This window comes from Eucyclogobius newberryi, unplaced genomic scaffold, assembly GCF_026437365.1.
Source record: "Eucyclogobius newberryi isolate DKJ021-1_F unplaced genomic scaffold, fEucNew1.0.hap1 SCAF_9, whole genome shotgun sequence".
Taxonomy (NCBI): domain Eukaryota; kingdom Metazoa; phylum Chordata; class Actinopteri; order Gobiiformes; family Gobiidae; genus Eucyclogobius; species Eucyclogobius newberryi.
Window position 1 is genome coordinate 22652578 of NW_027316532.1, and position 15981 is coordinate 22668558.

Sequence of the window (15981 nt, forward strand, 5' to 3'; positions counted from 1 at the left end):
ATAATTGTTATGGCTTTGCCGTAACGATGACCGAAACCTTCCATGTTATTCCAATGGGGAAATCGCCAGAACATGTTTACACTTTAGACTTTCACGAACTCCTCTTAGGGCGTTAGACATATTAACCTGAAATTTGGTGAGACTCATCTTCAGGGGTGGACCATCAAAAGGTATCCACATTTTTATTCAAAGAGTCACGGTGTCTGTGCGGCAAAGCCACACATTTTGCCAAGAATTCAAAATAAAATGGCTTTTTGATGGTAAAACAAAGGGGAGAAGATGTGACAGCGTCACAGATTCAGCAGTAGGCGTACTAAAAGGACCATTGGGGCGCATTAGCGCCCCCTCCTCTTGCGGCGTGGCGGCGGCGGCGTGGCGAGGGCCGATCATTGCCGCTTGCGGCTTTAATTTATTATTATTATTGTTATTTTTGTATTATTATCATAATTTTAATTTTGATTTTGATTTTGACTTTAATTTATTATTGGTGTCAATCTTGGTGTCACTCTCTACCATGAGTTGACATAATGGATCATGTTTTTTTTCCTGATATTGAGTCATAAACTTTTACAGATTTTATACTTTTTTTAAATTGTAATCCACAATATTTTTATTACAAAAAACATAAATACAAACCGGTCCATTGACTCCCTTTTCCGCCCCCGCATCTTCCTTGTGGGAGTTTCCCGTAGCCACCAGCGACCTTTAATTATATTATTAGAGCATTTATTCATTTATTGTTCATTTTGCACAGATACAACATGTAGTAATCTGATGCCGGTATTACAGTATTACAGTATTACAGGCTTCAAACACAGGACGATACAAGTTTTCTCAAACATCCGTGAAACAAGCAAATTTAGACGTTGAATTAAATAATGACGAGGGAAAGTCTTTATAACGTACTTGGTTGACGTTACATAATATACATGAATGTATTTTAGGATCAGTGGATGATAAATACAATGATGAAGTTAAGAGCACTTTTATCATTTATCCTGTGGGTTCACAGAAAATGTCTGTTTTCACCTGCCACTTATCCCTGCCCACATTCCTTAACTCATCTTATTATTTGAAAAATTCAGAAAAACAGTGTCAAATATGTAGAGTTCAAGAATATATATATTATAAATGAAAATGTGCTGCGTACTACAGTGAAATACCACTTACAAGAGTTTTTAACAATAACTCGGTGCTCCCATTTCTATTATTAAGTCATTTTAGATCAATATTATGCTTTAACAATGGACAAAATGTAAAATAATGATTGTCATAATTCAGTTTGTTTTATAAGTGCTTCTTTAATTGGTTAATCAACACACTTTACACCTCAGGTCACGCTCCCCACAGCGCTCAGAGGTGTTTCAGAAGTATTTATTTAGTGCGTTTACTGCTTCATTTCACGACAGTTATATTGACACTATCTCTCCTGCGCCGCCCGCACTAGAAATCTGGCTCTGACCCACTTTTCCTCGCCGCTGATGTCATAACGATGAACCATCTTTTTCCCCCCCTTCCAATCGCTGCACTCGGACAAAGCGCGATTCCTCTGCGTTTTTTTTTATTTCATGCCCGGTTGCGCTCCGCATTACCGTCGATGGCAAACAGTCGAACCACCTGGACCTTCGGAGGGTCTAAATTTAGCCGAGCGCAAACACAGGGGGACGTCTCCTCTTTGTCCTCGCCGTGCTGCGCTAACAGACGCAGAAACCAGGCTGTAGGTGGCGGTTGGCGGTCGGCAGTTGGCGGTTGGCTCTGCGCGTTTCCCAGGTTTTCCGCGCCTTTCGCCTTTCCCGTGCCCGTCAGTTACAGCTGCCATTTTGTGAGTCACGGGACGATTCCACGTGACGGGCCCTGTTCCTAAAAGGATGTCTTTGTCTTACGCTGTGGATGAGAAAGCAAGATAATCCACAAATATTGTATTTTCCGGAGTGTAAGTCACACCAGCCAAAAAATGCATAATAGAGAAGAAAAAACATATATAAGTTGCACTGGAGTATAAGTCACATTTTTTGAGGACATTTATTTGATAAAATCCAAGACCCAAGAACAGACACTTAATCTTGAAATGCAATTTTAAGTAATAACAGATGAGAGAACATGGTGAATAGGTAGAAAAAGCTTCAGTTGTAGTCATCTGGACTCAGTTTGAAAAAATAGACGTTTCGACTCTCATCCAAGAGTCATTGTCAATAACAGAATTTAGGTCGAGAACTCCGATATTAATACTGTTCTGTGGTAAGACCCGCCCATTGGGAGGAGCCTTCCTGAAGTAGAAAGAGTTGTTTGTTTCAACAGAAACTCCCCCTTGTATCTACCGAGCTAGCCTATTCAGAATCTTAATGGGCTATTAGAATCCTCTTTGTCTTTGTGAGACCCTGGCTCAACCACCCTGAGTACCTGATTAGCATCTGAATGTCCTCTACCTTTCCAGGGGTTCAGTAACCCATTATAAATAACAGGAAGATTAAACCTTAGCCCTCCATTTCTGTTTAAAGAAGGTCTTTCTTTTTTAACAAAAATAGCTTCCTTGACTCCTCTTTCAAACCATCTTTTCTCCCTGCTTAAAACCTTCACCTCACCGTCTTCAAACGAGTGATTAGAGGCTTCAAGGTGGATATGCACGGCGCTCTGTGGACCTGAACTAGTATTTCTTCTGTGCTGATAAAGCCTCTTGTGTAGAGGCTGTTTCGTCTCACCTATGTAACGTTCTTTACAACTTTCTTCACTGCATTGGATCGAATAAACTACATTGCTCTGTTTTTGAGTCGGCAACTTGTCCTTTGGGTGAACCAGTTTTTGTCTTAAAGTGTTTCCTGGTTTAAAATAAACAGGGACTTCGTGTTGTCTAAAAGTTCTCTGCAGTTTTTCCGAGAGGCCAGACACATAAGGGATAGAGACACCCTTCCTTCTCTGTTCAGTTTCCCTTTTGTCCTGCTTCTTGGTTCTCTTCACTCTGTTGAGAGCCCAAGCGGGGTAACCACAGGCTGAGAGGGCATTTCGGACATGTTTTTCCTCTTTCTTCTTGCCCTCTGAGCTGGTGGGCACACCTTGAGCTCTGTGTTGTAAGGTTCTGATCACCCCCAGCTTGTGCTGTAGTGGGTGGTTGGAACCAAAGAGCAGATACTGGTCCGTGTGTGTAGGTTTCCTATATACTTCTATTTGGAGTTTCCCGTCCTCTCCTCTGATCGTGGAACAATCAAGAAAGGCCAAGCGATTCTCCTTAGCGTCTTCTCTTGTAAACCTAATATGTGGGTCCACAGCATTGATGTGGTCAGAGAAGGTTTCCAGCTCTTGTTTCTTGATTGTTACAAAAGTATCATCGACATAGCGAAGCCACAGTTTTGGGGCTATGCCTGAGAATGAGGACAGTGCCTTCTTCTCAAAGTGCTCCATGTACAGGTTGGCCACTATGGGAGAGACGGGCGAGCCCATGGCACAGCCATGAATCAAGTAAGTAAGTGGTGTTCAGACAGATGTCCAACAGTTTACATATGTGTTCAGGTGTCAGTTTGGTCCTTTCCTGTAGGGTGGTGTCTTCCTGCAGTCTGATCCTCACTGCTGCTACTGCATCAGAGGTCGGGATGCAGGTGAACAGGGACACAACATCATATGAAACCATGAGGTCATCTGGGTCCAGTTGGAGATGTTTCACTTTATCCACAAAGTTGTGCGTGTTTTCCACATGATGTTCCGAATTCCCCACAAGCGGAGCCAATATAGTTGTTAAATGCTTGGCCACATTGTAGGTGATGGAATCTGTGCTGCACACTATGGGTCTGAGTGGAACCTCCTTTTTGTGTATTTTTGGAAGGCCATAAATGCAAGGCATGGCTTCACCAGGATACAGTCTGTAATACAGAGGCCGGTCTATCGCTTCCTCTTTTTCCAGCCTTTGTAAACAGTCTATCACTTTCTTCTTGTAGCCACTGGTCGGATCTCTTTTCAAGCGCTCGTATGTGGTCGTGTCCTTGAGGAGGGTGTGGACTTTGGCTTCGTAATCAGCTGCGTTGAGAATCACAGTGCAACGTCCCTTGTCTGCTGGGAGGATGTTGATACTATGATCTTTTTCTAGTGCTGAAAGTGCTTTCCTCTCTTCAGCTGTGATATTTGAAGGCGGTGGTTTGGCACTCTTCAGGGTCGCTGTGACACGTAACCTCAGGTCTGCAGCCTCCGATTCAGTCATTTTGTTGTTTCTAATTGCAGTTTCAGTGGCTGTGATGTAGTCCTCTGTAGGGATGTGTTTCGAGGTGACAGAAAAGTTGAGCCCTTTAGAGAGCATCTCCTTTTCTGCCTGTGTCAGAACACGATCTGATAGGTTCTTAATCCAATTGTTTTTGCTGGTCGCTAATTTGTCTGTCTCAGTCCTAATGTCTAGCTCGACCTCACCTGCATTCTTTTTGTTCAAAAGAATGTTGAACTTCTTGATTTGGCGTTCTTTGCTCTTCCTGTGCTGTGCTTCTTGTGCTGTCCTCTCCTCTCTCCCTCCTCTCCTCCCTCCTCTCCTCCTCTCCTCTCCTCCTCTTCTCCTCTCCTCCTCTCCTCTCTCCCTCCTCTCCTCCTCTACTCCTCTCCTCCCTCCTCTCCTCCCTCCTCTCCTCCTCTCCTCCTCTCCTCCTCTCCTCTCTCCCTCCTCTCCTCCCTCTTCTCCTCCTCTCCTCTCCTCCCTCCTCTCATCCTCTCCTCCTCTCCTCTCTCCCTCCTCTCCTCCCTCCTCTCCTCCTCTCCTCTCTCCCTCCTCTCCTCGCCTCCTCTCCTCTCTCCCTCCTCTCCTCCCTCTCCTCCTCTCCTCCTCTCCTCTCCTCCTCCTCTCTGCCTCTCTGCAGCTGTGTCCTCTGCTCACGATGCACAGCAGCACGCGTGCCTCTTTCAGGCGCTGAGTGCTTGGGCTGACTGCGGTCAGCCTCTTCATTTCTCCTTCTTTTAAACACATTTGTTGGAAAAGGTCCAGGATTCAGTGCTTAAAGATGGCTCCCGAACAAGGCCTAACCGGGCGGCCCGCTCAAGTACATGAAGTAGGATACATACTACAAAAAATATAGAATTTTTGTGTCGACAAAACAAGTGATTGAAGCTAATGCTGCAGGAAGATGTTTGCAGAAAACCCTAAAAGAGGAACTGCACTATATTAATATCCCATAACATTATCATCATGTTGTACTGTTGTTCCCTCAAAAAAAAAAATCCTCTGTAGTTTAATTATGTTTTGTTTAATCATTAACAATCATTTTACTGGTTTACGCTTGTATAGTTTGATTAGATTTCACTGGTACGTTGAATAAAAGGTTAAATAAAAACAGCGGTAATCCAGAAACTCTTCCTTTTAGTGTAGTTGAGTTCATATTCTCAAGCTTTGTTCAATGCTTTAAGATCATATTTTGCCTAATTTACCTTGCTTGACTCCTCAGAGCACCAGGAGGGGAAGTTCTTGCACTCTCTGCTGACAAACGTATTGTTGTTCACAGAAAAATCATGGACTCTGCTGCTTTTCCTTGTTTTCGTTTCCCTCACACATTATTATAACGGTTTGTATTCTCTTAAAAACTCTTTAAATGACGGTGAAGCTGCACTTTGTGAGACTTGAGACGTGTCAGTTCAGTCCGCTCCGTCTCTCTCGGGGTCCGATGGGGGCGGAGCCTGTGAGTTTGGGATAATGATACGTAACTATAGTGTTTTGAAGGTGTTTGTGTTTGGGCAGATCACATGCTTTATTGAAGGGCGGGGCCAAACCACGCTGTAATCATAACGCGCTGACGGTTTTCCTGTTGGAGGATATTTTCAGTGTTTTTGGGAAACTATAATCAAAGAAAATCTAATATGCAATAATTTTTCATTAATTTTTCTGCCAAATACTGGTATTCAATTTGTAACAGAGTATAATTTGTATATTGAAATTGCGCATTCAACAAAATAAAGGAGGGGAAAAACATAAACCCTGTATTTGACTTGCTCTGAATGCACGTGATTCTTGTATTAGATTAGCAGTTTATAGAATGCTATTTCTGCTACGTTCAATAACCCATGGAGACAGGATATTGTAGGGTATTATACTTTGCGTATGCATCCTCGCACGGGCTGCACTAGTATACGTGGGGTATTCTTACTAGTACAGGTACTGTAAGGTATGAATGTCCTCCCACTTGTGAAGGAACATTCAAGGTTGATATTTATTAAAGAATTGTTCAAGATTTCAAACATGACACACTCCATAAATCTGGGTATGTTTGATATCATATTTTAAGACTAGATTGGGGCACCAGCCGTATATTCGGCAACAACTCTATCATCAAAATCTAAATCAATTTATTTATTAAAAATGAATTTGCTCGTTGATCTAAAGGTTTGTGAGAACGTAAGCGTGACATTGACCCCTTTTCTGGAAATGAATGAACACTTTACCAAATGTGGTATATGAAGATCTAATGACCAAATAATTAAACAGATAAATATGAATATAGAATATGCAAATGAGTCGATAACAGATGGAAAACACTATACATGATTGTTCTAGATTTATCTAGTTGTGTTGGAGTTCATTCTAAGATTCTAAGCCAGCCTGTGAAGTGCATTCATACGAACGGAACCAGAAGCTGAGGAGATGGTCCAAGAGCCTGTGTGTCGTCCGTGTCGCCTCATGTTGTAGCCTTTTGGATAATTGTGTGCATATTTTAACTTAGCATATTGTAGCTGTTAGCGAGAACATTGTGGCGCCGATGGATGTACTTATGCCTATTTTAGCATAAATGTGGAATCTTTTTTTTGTTCATATTTTTTTCAAAAACGTGCACATAAAGGCGCTGCATTGTGGACAGGAAAGACGTCTGTGCTTTTCTCTAAACTGGATTAAATACGTCCCAGCGGCTTTCAGCGATTGATTCACGCGTACGCCTCAATTCAGAGTGAGACACGCCAGATTTACCTGTCTTTTATTCATCCTTTTAACTCATCGCAGTCACATATTTTCACGTCTCATTTACGGTAAAACAGAGTGTAGAGGAGCTGCGTTTGTCCGTTAGCTTCACGTCTCCTCGTGTTTACCTCGCTCCGTGCCTGGCTGTATGACCTCCAGTTTACTCTTCTTTATTGAATTGCATTTGCTTGTCTAATTCCGTTAGCACTTGGGCCTCTGCGCAGCGAGCGGAAGTCATCAGATCATTACGGCCTCGTTTGCCCTCGCCGTTTCCTTCCTTGTTGATTACACGTACGATCTTAAAAACACAAAGGCATTTTTACACTTTAGATTTCATGTTTTTAACGACATATTTGTGTACTTTCAAGCACATTGATTCAATATTGTCACCAAAAGTAGTGTTTCGATGTTCCGTCTGTTGCTGAGACTCGCTTTGTCTTTAAAGGTGCCATAACGTGCTTTTTTTCACGTTTCGTAGTCTATCCTATGTGTATATTTGATAATAATAAGGGTTGTGCAACACCCTTAACATAATAGTTAAGAAATATCACCCAGACCTTGGACCCCCTCACCAACCCGGAAATGCAGACGGCTTGGTTTGATATTCGCCCCCACCCTTGTGAAGAGCGATCTGGCTCCCCCGCCCACCCGTGACGTAGTCTCATGATGATGACGCGTGCCTGTGGTTATGACGCGGTCCTGTGAACACCCCCCGTCAGTTTGGAGATTCGAGGAAAGGAGATAGTCTGTAATATAGCTAAACACTGCGGGAATCAATCAAAAAAACACTCTGGGCACATATATGAAGCACAAATAGCAATGTAAGAAGGTTAAAAGCTCTGAAAAGTCGATTTTGCATGTTATGGGACCTTTAAAGCTGCACTGTGGAGCTTTTCCCGTGGCTCTTGCTTTGTCTCCGTGGAGAAGTTACTGCTTTGGTTTCACAGTGTAATCCTGCGAAGCATCTCGGTGACCTTTGTGTGTGTTTTTTTCTCTTCTTACACCTATTTGAGTTTGTCGCGGCATATCGCCATGGAGACAGGAAACAGTAAATAAAGAAAAGTAGTTTGCATTTCTCACAAAAGACGTTCCATGTTGTATTTGTTTGCAGTTCAGACACGACTGAAATCAATTGCTAAACTACAAAAGTCGTTGGTGGTTTACAGGGTTTTATAGAGCATTATATTATTTAAATTATTGTAGCCTTTGTGATTTATTTGTTTATTGATCTTTATTTATCTAGGAAAGTCCCACTGAAATCACATTAAACGTCTCATTCTTTCTGATTCTTTCTGCACTTTCTTTGGCTCCATTAAGCATCTATATTTATTATATTTATGAGAAATGTGTTGCTCTTTGCGTCTCAAACAAGTCTACTTTTGCTCTTTTGCCAGCAGATGGTGACAGACGTGTTTTTCATGCACATTTTAAAAAATGTTAATCGTTGGTTCAAGAGGTTCTCAAACTTTATTTGTATTCAAAAAACAACTAAACTATTACTATCATTTGAGTAGAGGTGGGCAATATATTGAAATTTAGATGTCATGAATGTAGTTTTGAAGATATGCAAAACCGAAATGTTGAGTATATTGTTTATAATAAGAAAATATGCAACAAAAAGAGCTGATTCAAAATAACAATGAAAAAGTTCTAGTGTAAACTTTGAAATAAGTGGTAAAATGTGATACTTCAGCACTTTTGTCATTCATTTGACAGACATTTCACATTCATCTGATAATTAAACCTGCTGGATTGATATAACGTCGTCTGAATAAAGTTTCCGGGATGCTCAAAAAAACTATTGAGGGATTCGTTGTTGTTCATTTATGTGAGAAATTAATATTGTAGAAACACAACTCTTAAACCGTGACACAGGTTTTCATATCGGCATTAATGATGATGAAGATGGCATTTTTATTTGTTTAATTCATGGTTTATTTTGGTGTTTGGTGTGAATTTGAGATGCATCAGCTGATACTCGTGTGTGTGTGTGTGTGTGTCCATGTATCTGTGTGTTTGTTTGTTTGTGTGTTTGTTTGTGTGTTTGTTTGTGTGTGTGTGTCCATGTGCGTGTATGTGTGTGCGTGTGTGTGTCCATGTGTGTGTATGTGTGTGCGTGTGTGTGTCCATGTGTGTGTATGTGTCTGTGTGTGCGTGTGTATGTGTCTGTGTGTGTGTGTGTGTCTGTGTGTGTGTGTGTCCGTGTGTGTGTATGTGTCTGTGTGTGTGTGTGTCCGTGTGTGTGTGTGTGTCTGTGTGTGTCTGTGTGTGTGTGTGTGTGTGTCTGTGTGTGTGTGTGTGTGTATGTGTCCGTGTGTGTGTATGTGTCTGTGTGTGTGTGTGTCCATGTGTGTGTAGGTGTCTGTGTGTGCGTGTGTGTTTGTGTCCATGTGTGTGTGTGTGTGTGTCTGTCTGTCTGTCTGTCCATGTGTATGTGTCTGTGTGTGTGTGTGCGTGTGTGTGTGTGTGTGTGTGTGTCTATGTGTGTGTGTGTGTGTGTGTGTCCATGTGTGTGTGTGTGTGTGTGTGTGTGTGTCTATGTGTGCGTGTGTGTGTGTGTGTGTGTGTGTCCGTGTGTGTGTATGTGTCCATGTGTGTGTCTATGTGTGTGTGTTTATGTGTGTGTTTGTGTGTGTGTGTGTGTGTGTGTCTGTGTGTGTGTGTGTGTGTGTGTCCATGTGTGTCCATGTGTGTGTGTCTATGTGTGTGTGTGTGTGTGTGTGTGTCTATGTGTGTGTCCATGTGTGTGTGTCTATGTGTGTGTGTGTGTGTGTGTGTGTGTGTGTGTCGTCGGGCACTGCCAGCATCAGGTTGCCTCTCTCATTCGCTGCTGTCGATGAGCTCAGTCGGATCAGAGTGTTTTCACCAGACGCGGCGGAAGAATGAAAGTTAAGAAAATATCAGAATGAAAATGGAGGGAGACAACTGGGCTTTCATTGTGGGTAAGAAATCTGATGGCGAGAGTTTTTAGATTAAGAGAGAAAACTTAAACTTTAAAATGTTGAATGGAGTATGTTTGTACTGCATCCATATGTTGGGCATAATACTGTCTTAATTTACTTAGTTTAGGGTGTCTATTTTATTTGACTATTTTAGTAGTCAGCTAGTCAGCGGTTCAATGTTATTTTTTTTTAATGTCAGACAATTCTTTCTAGTGTACATTGAGACTTTTAAGACATTTTTAACCAAATAAAGGTTGAAATATGGCGTCACAAGGCTCCTAGATAGAGAATATATACAAATAAAGTGTATTCGTGATGAAAATCAGAAATTGCTTATTCTCTTTTTGGACCTTGTGATTTAACAATGGTGCTGTCTTTTTTCAAGTATTGTCTTATAGAGTCTGTGTAGTCTAGATAACAATTACGATGATCAAAATATATAACGTTTTGTCGTTGACTAGTCCCGATTATCTGATTAACCGTTGCAGCCCTTTACTTGGTGAGCACATGGCTTAAGATAATATCTCAAGCCTTATGGAGGTTTGTGGCAGGACGGGGGTCACAGCGGTGCCGCCTCATTGGAAGGGTTTTGACAACAACATTTTGAGGTGTATTTACATGATATTGTTCATCTGAGTATGTTTACCTTCAGGCATATCCTGATGCTTAAACATGTTTATTTACGTAATATAATTTGGAAGTATTCGAAAGATCTCTGCACTTTTTGGGCTGAAAAATACTTCAGACTTGGAATATTAGAATCATTTGTTTTATAATCATGAGTTTTATTCGATGTGTATTCCTCAAATTGTCTTTAAAATGTAAATTCAACTCTACTGTGGTCTGCCATTTACCTCAAAACTGTGACATTGTCTTGTTTAATTCCAAGGTTTCTATAAATAGTTAAACTAAAGGTACACTATGTAACTTTTATGAAGGTTTGTCAGAGGCTATTTTATTTCTTTGCCTTGAACGTTTCACAAAATGGCATTCGTATCATTTGCAGATGTTTTTATTGCTCAAAAACCCCTCGAAACTGAAAAAAACTTGCATCCCTTTCCCTGCGCAGCGTCGCCCGTCCGCAGACCTGACCCGTGACTCGGCTCAGTGTCGACCCGCGGCCGTCGGAAGCAATCGTTCATTCGCCGCGCTTCATCGACTCGTCTCTAATGTATGGCCAAAAAGGTGTCTGGGTTTCACGGGGCCTCGAGTCCTTGCGGTTTTACTTTTTGACGTCTCGGATCGATGCGGCTGTTCAATAATGCGCCGGGTCGGGCTTTTAGCCGCGGGACGACGCGGGACGACCCGAGCTAACCTTCACTTCACCAGAAAGCACTCGGCGTCTTACCGATGGCCGTTATTGATTGTTTCTTTGCTCTTTTTGCTCCTAGGATTGAAAAAACGCACCAGGAAGGCCTTCGGTATACGGAAGAAAGAGAAGGACAATGACTCCACGTAAGTATGAGTACTGTAAGCATGAAGTGTATTTCTGGATCGTCTGTTGTGTTACTGCGTGCCGTCCTGTTCTTGAGATAAATTGACGTTAAAATATATGCTATTTATCGTATTTTCCACACTATAAGGGGCACTGGATTAGATTATAAGGGGCACTGACTTATTCATTGTTCATTGCTTTATGTTGCACCAAATCACCAAGACAAGTTCCTATGTTTGTGAATTCTGTTCATTGACAATGCCAATAAACCCTTTCTTATTCTGATTCTAGTTCTATTTTCAATAATTTTTCATATATAAGGCGCGCCGGACTATAAGGCGCATTCAGCAAAACAAAACGTGTACCACACAATATTGTTTCGAGCTCAGTAAGCACAACCAGAATTAACCATATATAAGGCACACTGGATTATAAAGCACACTGTTGTTTTTTGAGAAAATGAAAGGCTTTTAAGTGCGCCTTATAGTGCGGAAAATACGGTAGTTGTATTTTAAAAGACAGACAAACGATTGAGCGGAAAAGTTAAATTAAAACTTAAAAAAAAACACGTTTATGTAAAGTCTACTGCAAATAAAGGGTGCATTCACACTTGTTGTTATGTGGTCCTAAACTGAGCTCATTTTAGTCCCGATGTGGACTTGGTTTGGTCCTGTTCCAGTCCTTGTTCAGTCCTGTTTTTTAAAGCGTTTTTTACCTCTGCCTTTGACATGTTTCTCTAAATTAAATGCGTTGTGATTTAACATGGCAAGGCGGGTTCATCCGTAGGGCACAGTTTGTACATTAGGATAGAAGCCTGTGAGACAAGCTTCTACTCTGACAACGTTCAATGTTCTAAGCTAAAAACAGTTTTGTTTAGCTGCGCATATAGCTGAAAGGATTTTTATTTGCACTCTTCTCTTTTGTTTGTGATTTCATTAGTTTAGACAATCAGTTGGACTGATTTAAAAGGGAGTTGGACTCCGAAACACGTTGGACGTGTAAAAGTACGTACAATCAGTTTGACTGATTTAAAAAGGATTTAAAAAGGAGTTGGACTCCGAAAACACGTTACCCGTTGTGGCGAGGTGTTTTTTTAATATATATTTTTTTATTTAGTTAATTTTATTGTATTTCTGTTTCTGTAATTTCTTTGTGATTTTAATGATTTTTTTTCCTGCTGTGTGAAGCACTTTGAATTGCCTTGTGTATGAAATGTGCTCTACAAATAAACTTGCCTTGCCTTGCCTTGCCATTAATTCAAATTGCTTTACGGAACGAGAAACGATGCGTTAAAATCACAATACAAACATAAATAATCATTATAAAAAGTACTTTATCAGAGAAGAATGCAGATAAAATACTTTCGGTCATATCTACAGCTAAACACAACTGTTATTTCCATTTTTACTTTTGAGTCTTTTCAAAAATATCAATATTGGAGACACAAATGCATTGATAACTCTGTTTCAAACACTAGGCCTTTGATTCTGGCAGTGTTTTTTAGATGGTAAAAAGCTGTTGATGTTATTGATTGTATACAATATATCCAGAATATCGGATATTTAAAGTGAGTTATTTAAAGTAACAGCTGTTCTGAAATGTCCATGAGTCCAACGGCTGACGTGAAGAAACTCTTGTTGCATTTATACCGTATTTTCATCACTATAAGGCGCACTGGATTATAACGCGCGCTGTCAATGAATGGTCTATTTTTGCACATTTTTCATATATAAGGCGCACTGGAATATAAGGCGCATTAAGCGAAACAAAACGTGTTCCACACAAAATCGCTTCGAGGTCAGTAAGCACAACCAGAATGAATGCATATATAAAGCGCACTGGATTATAAGGCGCACTGTCGTTTTTTGAGAAAATGAAAGACTTTTAAGTGCAGCTTATAGTGCGGAAAATATGGTACTTTAGAAAGAGATAAGAAAAAATCCAAATTTATTGCCAAGTCAGTTTAATTTTCTGATTTATAACAGGTTGTTGTGGTTTTCACATTTAGAACAATATATTCTGAATGAAGTACTATATATAATGTGCTTTTTGCTAAATTTACAACATTGAAAACATTGAACAGCGTTTGTTATGATTAATTGGTGATTAAAACGCTCTAATATCCTTCTCTTTCTCACAGCGGGTCTCCGGACAGAGAAGGGGTAAGTAACAACATCCACACTCCTCATTCCATCAATTCATTTCAATCTTGATGGTGTTGAGAAGAAAAATGACACTTTTACTTGTTTTCATGTCCGCCAGGAGCCACAAGAGGCCGAATCGGTACTGAAGTCTAATGAGAATAGATTTTAGATTAGACGTCTGCACTGCTGCCTTAGTCTGTCCCTTCCCTGTAGATGTTCTTGCTCATTATTCACCCTCCGGACCGGACTAAGCTTGTGTAAAAAAAAAAAAAAGACTAAAAAAGATCTACTGTAGCACTTTCCCTAGACACGCATTTCCTCTGTTCAGGCGCAAAACAGGCGACATGAATGATAGCAGTAGAAGTAAACAGTAGAGTAGAAATAACATACATTTTTAGGTTTAAACATATGATTTTCTTTTTTTAGTCGCAGAGGAAGACAAATGGGGCCCCGAATGGCTTCTACGAGGACATCGACTGGGAAAGATATGTAAGTATGGACACAGTAAAGATGCACTCTGTCTTGGATTTATTCAATTACAAGTGAAAGAAACACAGCTGGACTTACTTTTTAACAGCTAAAAACTGATAAAGTCCAGTTGTGTTTGTTTCAATTATTTTTAGAGTCAATTACAAGTGATTTTATTGGTGAAAATATCTCGAGTGGACGCGACTCTCCACAGATCAGACCTGTAACTATGGGCCTGGTGGAATCGTCTGCTTTTCAATACTGTGGAACATTCTTGCTTCTTTTTTCATTTACTGCCATATTGCAATAAAGTAACTCTAAACTGTTTAAGTGCGATGTTCCAGAATGTGTCTGTTTTTCACTTTTAAGTCTGATTTTCTCTTGCGTTTTCTCTTGTTTTTCCAGAACTCTCCCGAGGTGGACGACGAGGGCTACAGCATGAGACCTGATGAAGAGTCAGAAGAGGGAGATATCCTTTACATTGGATACTGTATTTTGTTTTTGTTTTTTAATTTATTTAATGTTCATTTAATTTTAATTTCATCTATTTTAATTTCATTAATTTTATTTTATTTTATTTATTTTATTTATTTTATTTATTTTATTTATTTTATTTATTTTATTTATTTTATTGACCCCACGAATCATAAACGTGGGCGATGTCATGGAAAGTAGACCGGTCAAGACACTTACTATAACAACATCGTTCAATAAATGATACATGGAACAATATATTTTTGAGGTCATACTTTTTATTTGGGTTTTTAGTGGACATTTTGTCATTTGTCTGCACAATAATAAGATTTGAGCTGTAAACAGTTGAATAAATAACTTGTATGACCCATTGCAGATACAAACTAACTACTAAAGCGTTTAATTCTGCTGTTTATGTACAGTTTTTTTTCTACAATATTTTTTTTGGGGGGGATAATCTCGCTTTATGGTTTTTTGTGTCGGGCATGAATTAGTTATTGTCTATATTTTGTATGCACTTCAAATGTTATCGTGACAATGATAATGAGGAAAATGGGGAAAATGATAATAGATGGAGAGGCTGAGGTGGCTGGTGGTTTTACTGCATGTACTTTAATTGGAAAGGCACGAGTACTGATATTAAGGCCTTTTATCATTGCCTTCTTCGTACGAAACCTGTGATTTGCTGAGAAAAACAAGAGTTGGATCAAGTCTTCCGTCTCGCTCACGTACAAACACGACTCAGCGTTTGGCGACTTTCCAAGATCATTTTTTTTCCTTGACCGTTTTTGCTCCACCCGCTCCAAAGAAGCCTCACTTTTTCTCCTCGGATGAATCGGAAGGGGAGGAGGAGCAGAGGAAGAAGTTTAAGATCAAGATCAAGCCGCTGCCGGCCGACTGCGTCATCGCCACGCCGACCGTGGCTGAGCTGAAGCTCTCTATCGGGAACATAGCCCTGTCGCCGTCTCTGGTTAGTAGCGCCGCTCGCCGCTTCCGTTCGACTGAACGCGCCGCTTTGCATGTTCTCTTCACGTGGAATCGTTCTTTTCTGCAGCTTGTTGTTAGCGCTTGTAATCTTGCATGTTCAGGCAATTTAATTCGTCATACTATATGATCAAGCGCAGTTTTTGGCTTTATTTTTGTCTTTAAAAGCAAATACGGCGGCTTTCGATGTTGATTTCATGAACATAAAAAGGACTGGCTTTTAATTATCGCTGCATTCGACGACAAAAATAGTCAGATTTCCTTCTTCAAAGTCTGATTTTAGTTTTAGCTTAATAACTTTTACTGACCAAGATTTGGCTGTAGACGTCTCGATTTGAACAGCTCATAAATACATAAATACAATACATACTATAAATAAAATACAAAAATAAAAAGAATCATAGTTAACAATAAATTAATACAAATTAAAAATAAAATAAATAAAATAAATAAAATAAATAAAATAAATAAAATAAATAAAATAAATAAAATAAATAAAATAAATAAAATAAATAAAATAAATAAAATAAATAAAACAAAATAAAATAAAACAAAATGTCTGAATTTATCAAGTTATAGTTACGCAGTTTAACAAATACACCTTTACATTTGGTTATGCTTTGA

General features: G+C 39.9%; 1 protein-coding gene across 1 annotated transcript in view; it reads left to right on the plus strand.

Annotated features, from left to right (window-relative positions):
- sgip1a (SH3GL interacting endocytic adaptor 1a) overlaps window positions 1–15981 on the plus strand; it is a 76938-nt gene that overhangs the window by 32082 nt on the left and 28875 nt on the right. Inside the window, exons 2-6 of the mRNA XM_072439214.1 lie at window positions 11244–11307; window positions 13428–13449; window positions 13858–13920; window positions 14305–14368; window positions 15171–15343. Coding sequence (XP_072295315.1) covers window positions 11244–11307; window positions 13428–13449; window positions 13858–13920; window positions 14305–14368; window positions 15171–15343 — 386 coding nt within the window. The remainder of the gene's footprint in view (window positions 1–11243; window positions 11308–13427; window positions 13450–13857; window positions 13921–14304; window positions 14369–15170; window positions 15344–15981) is intronic.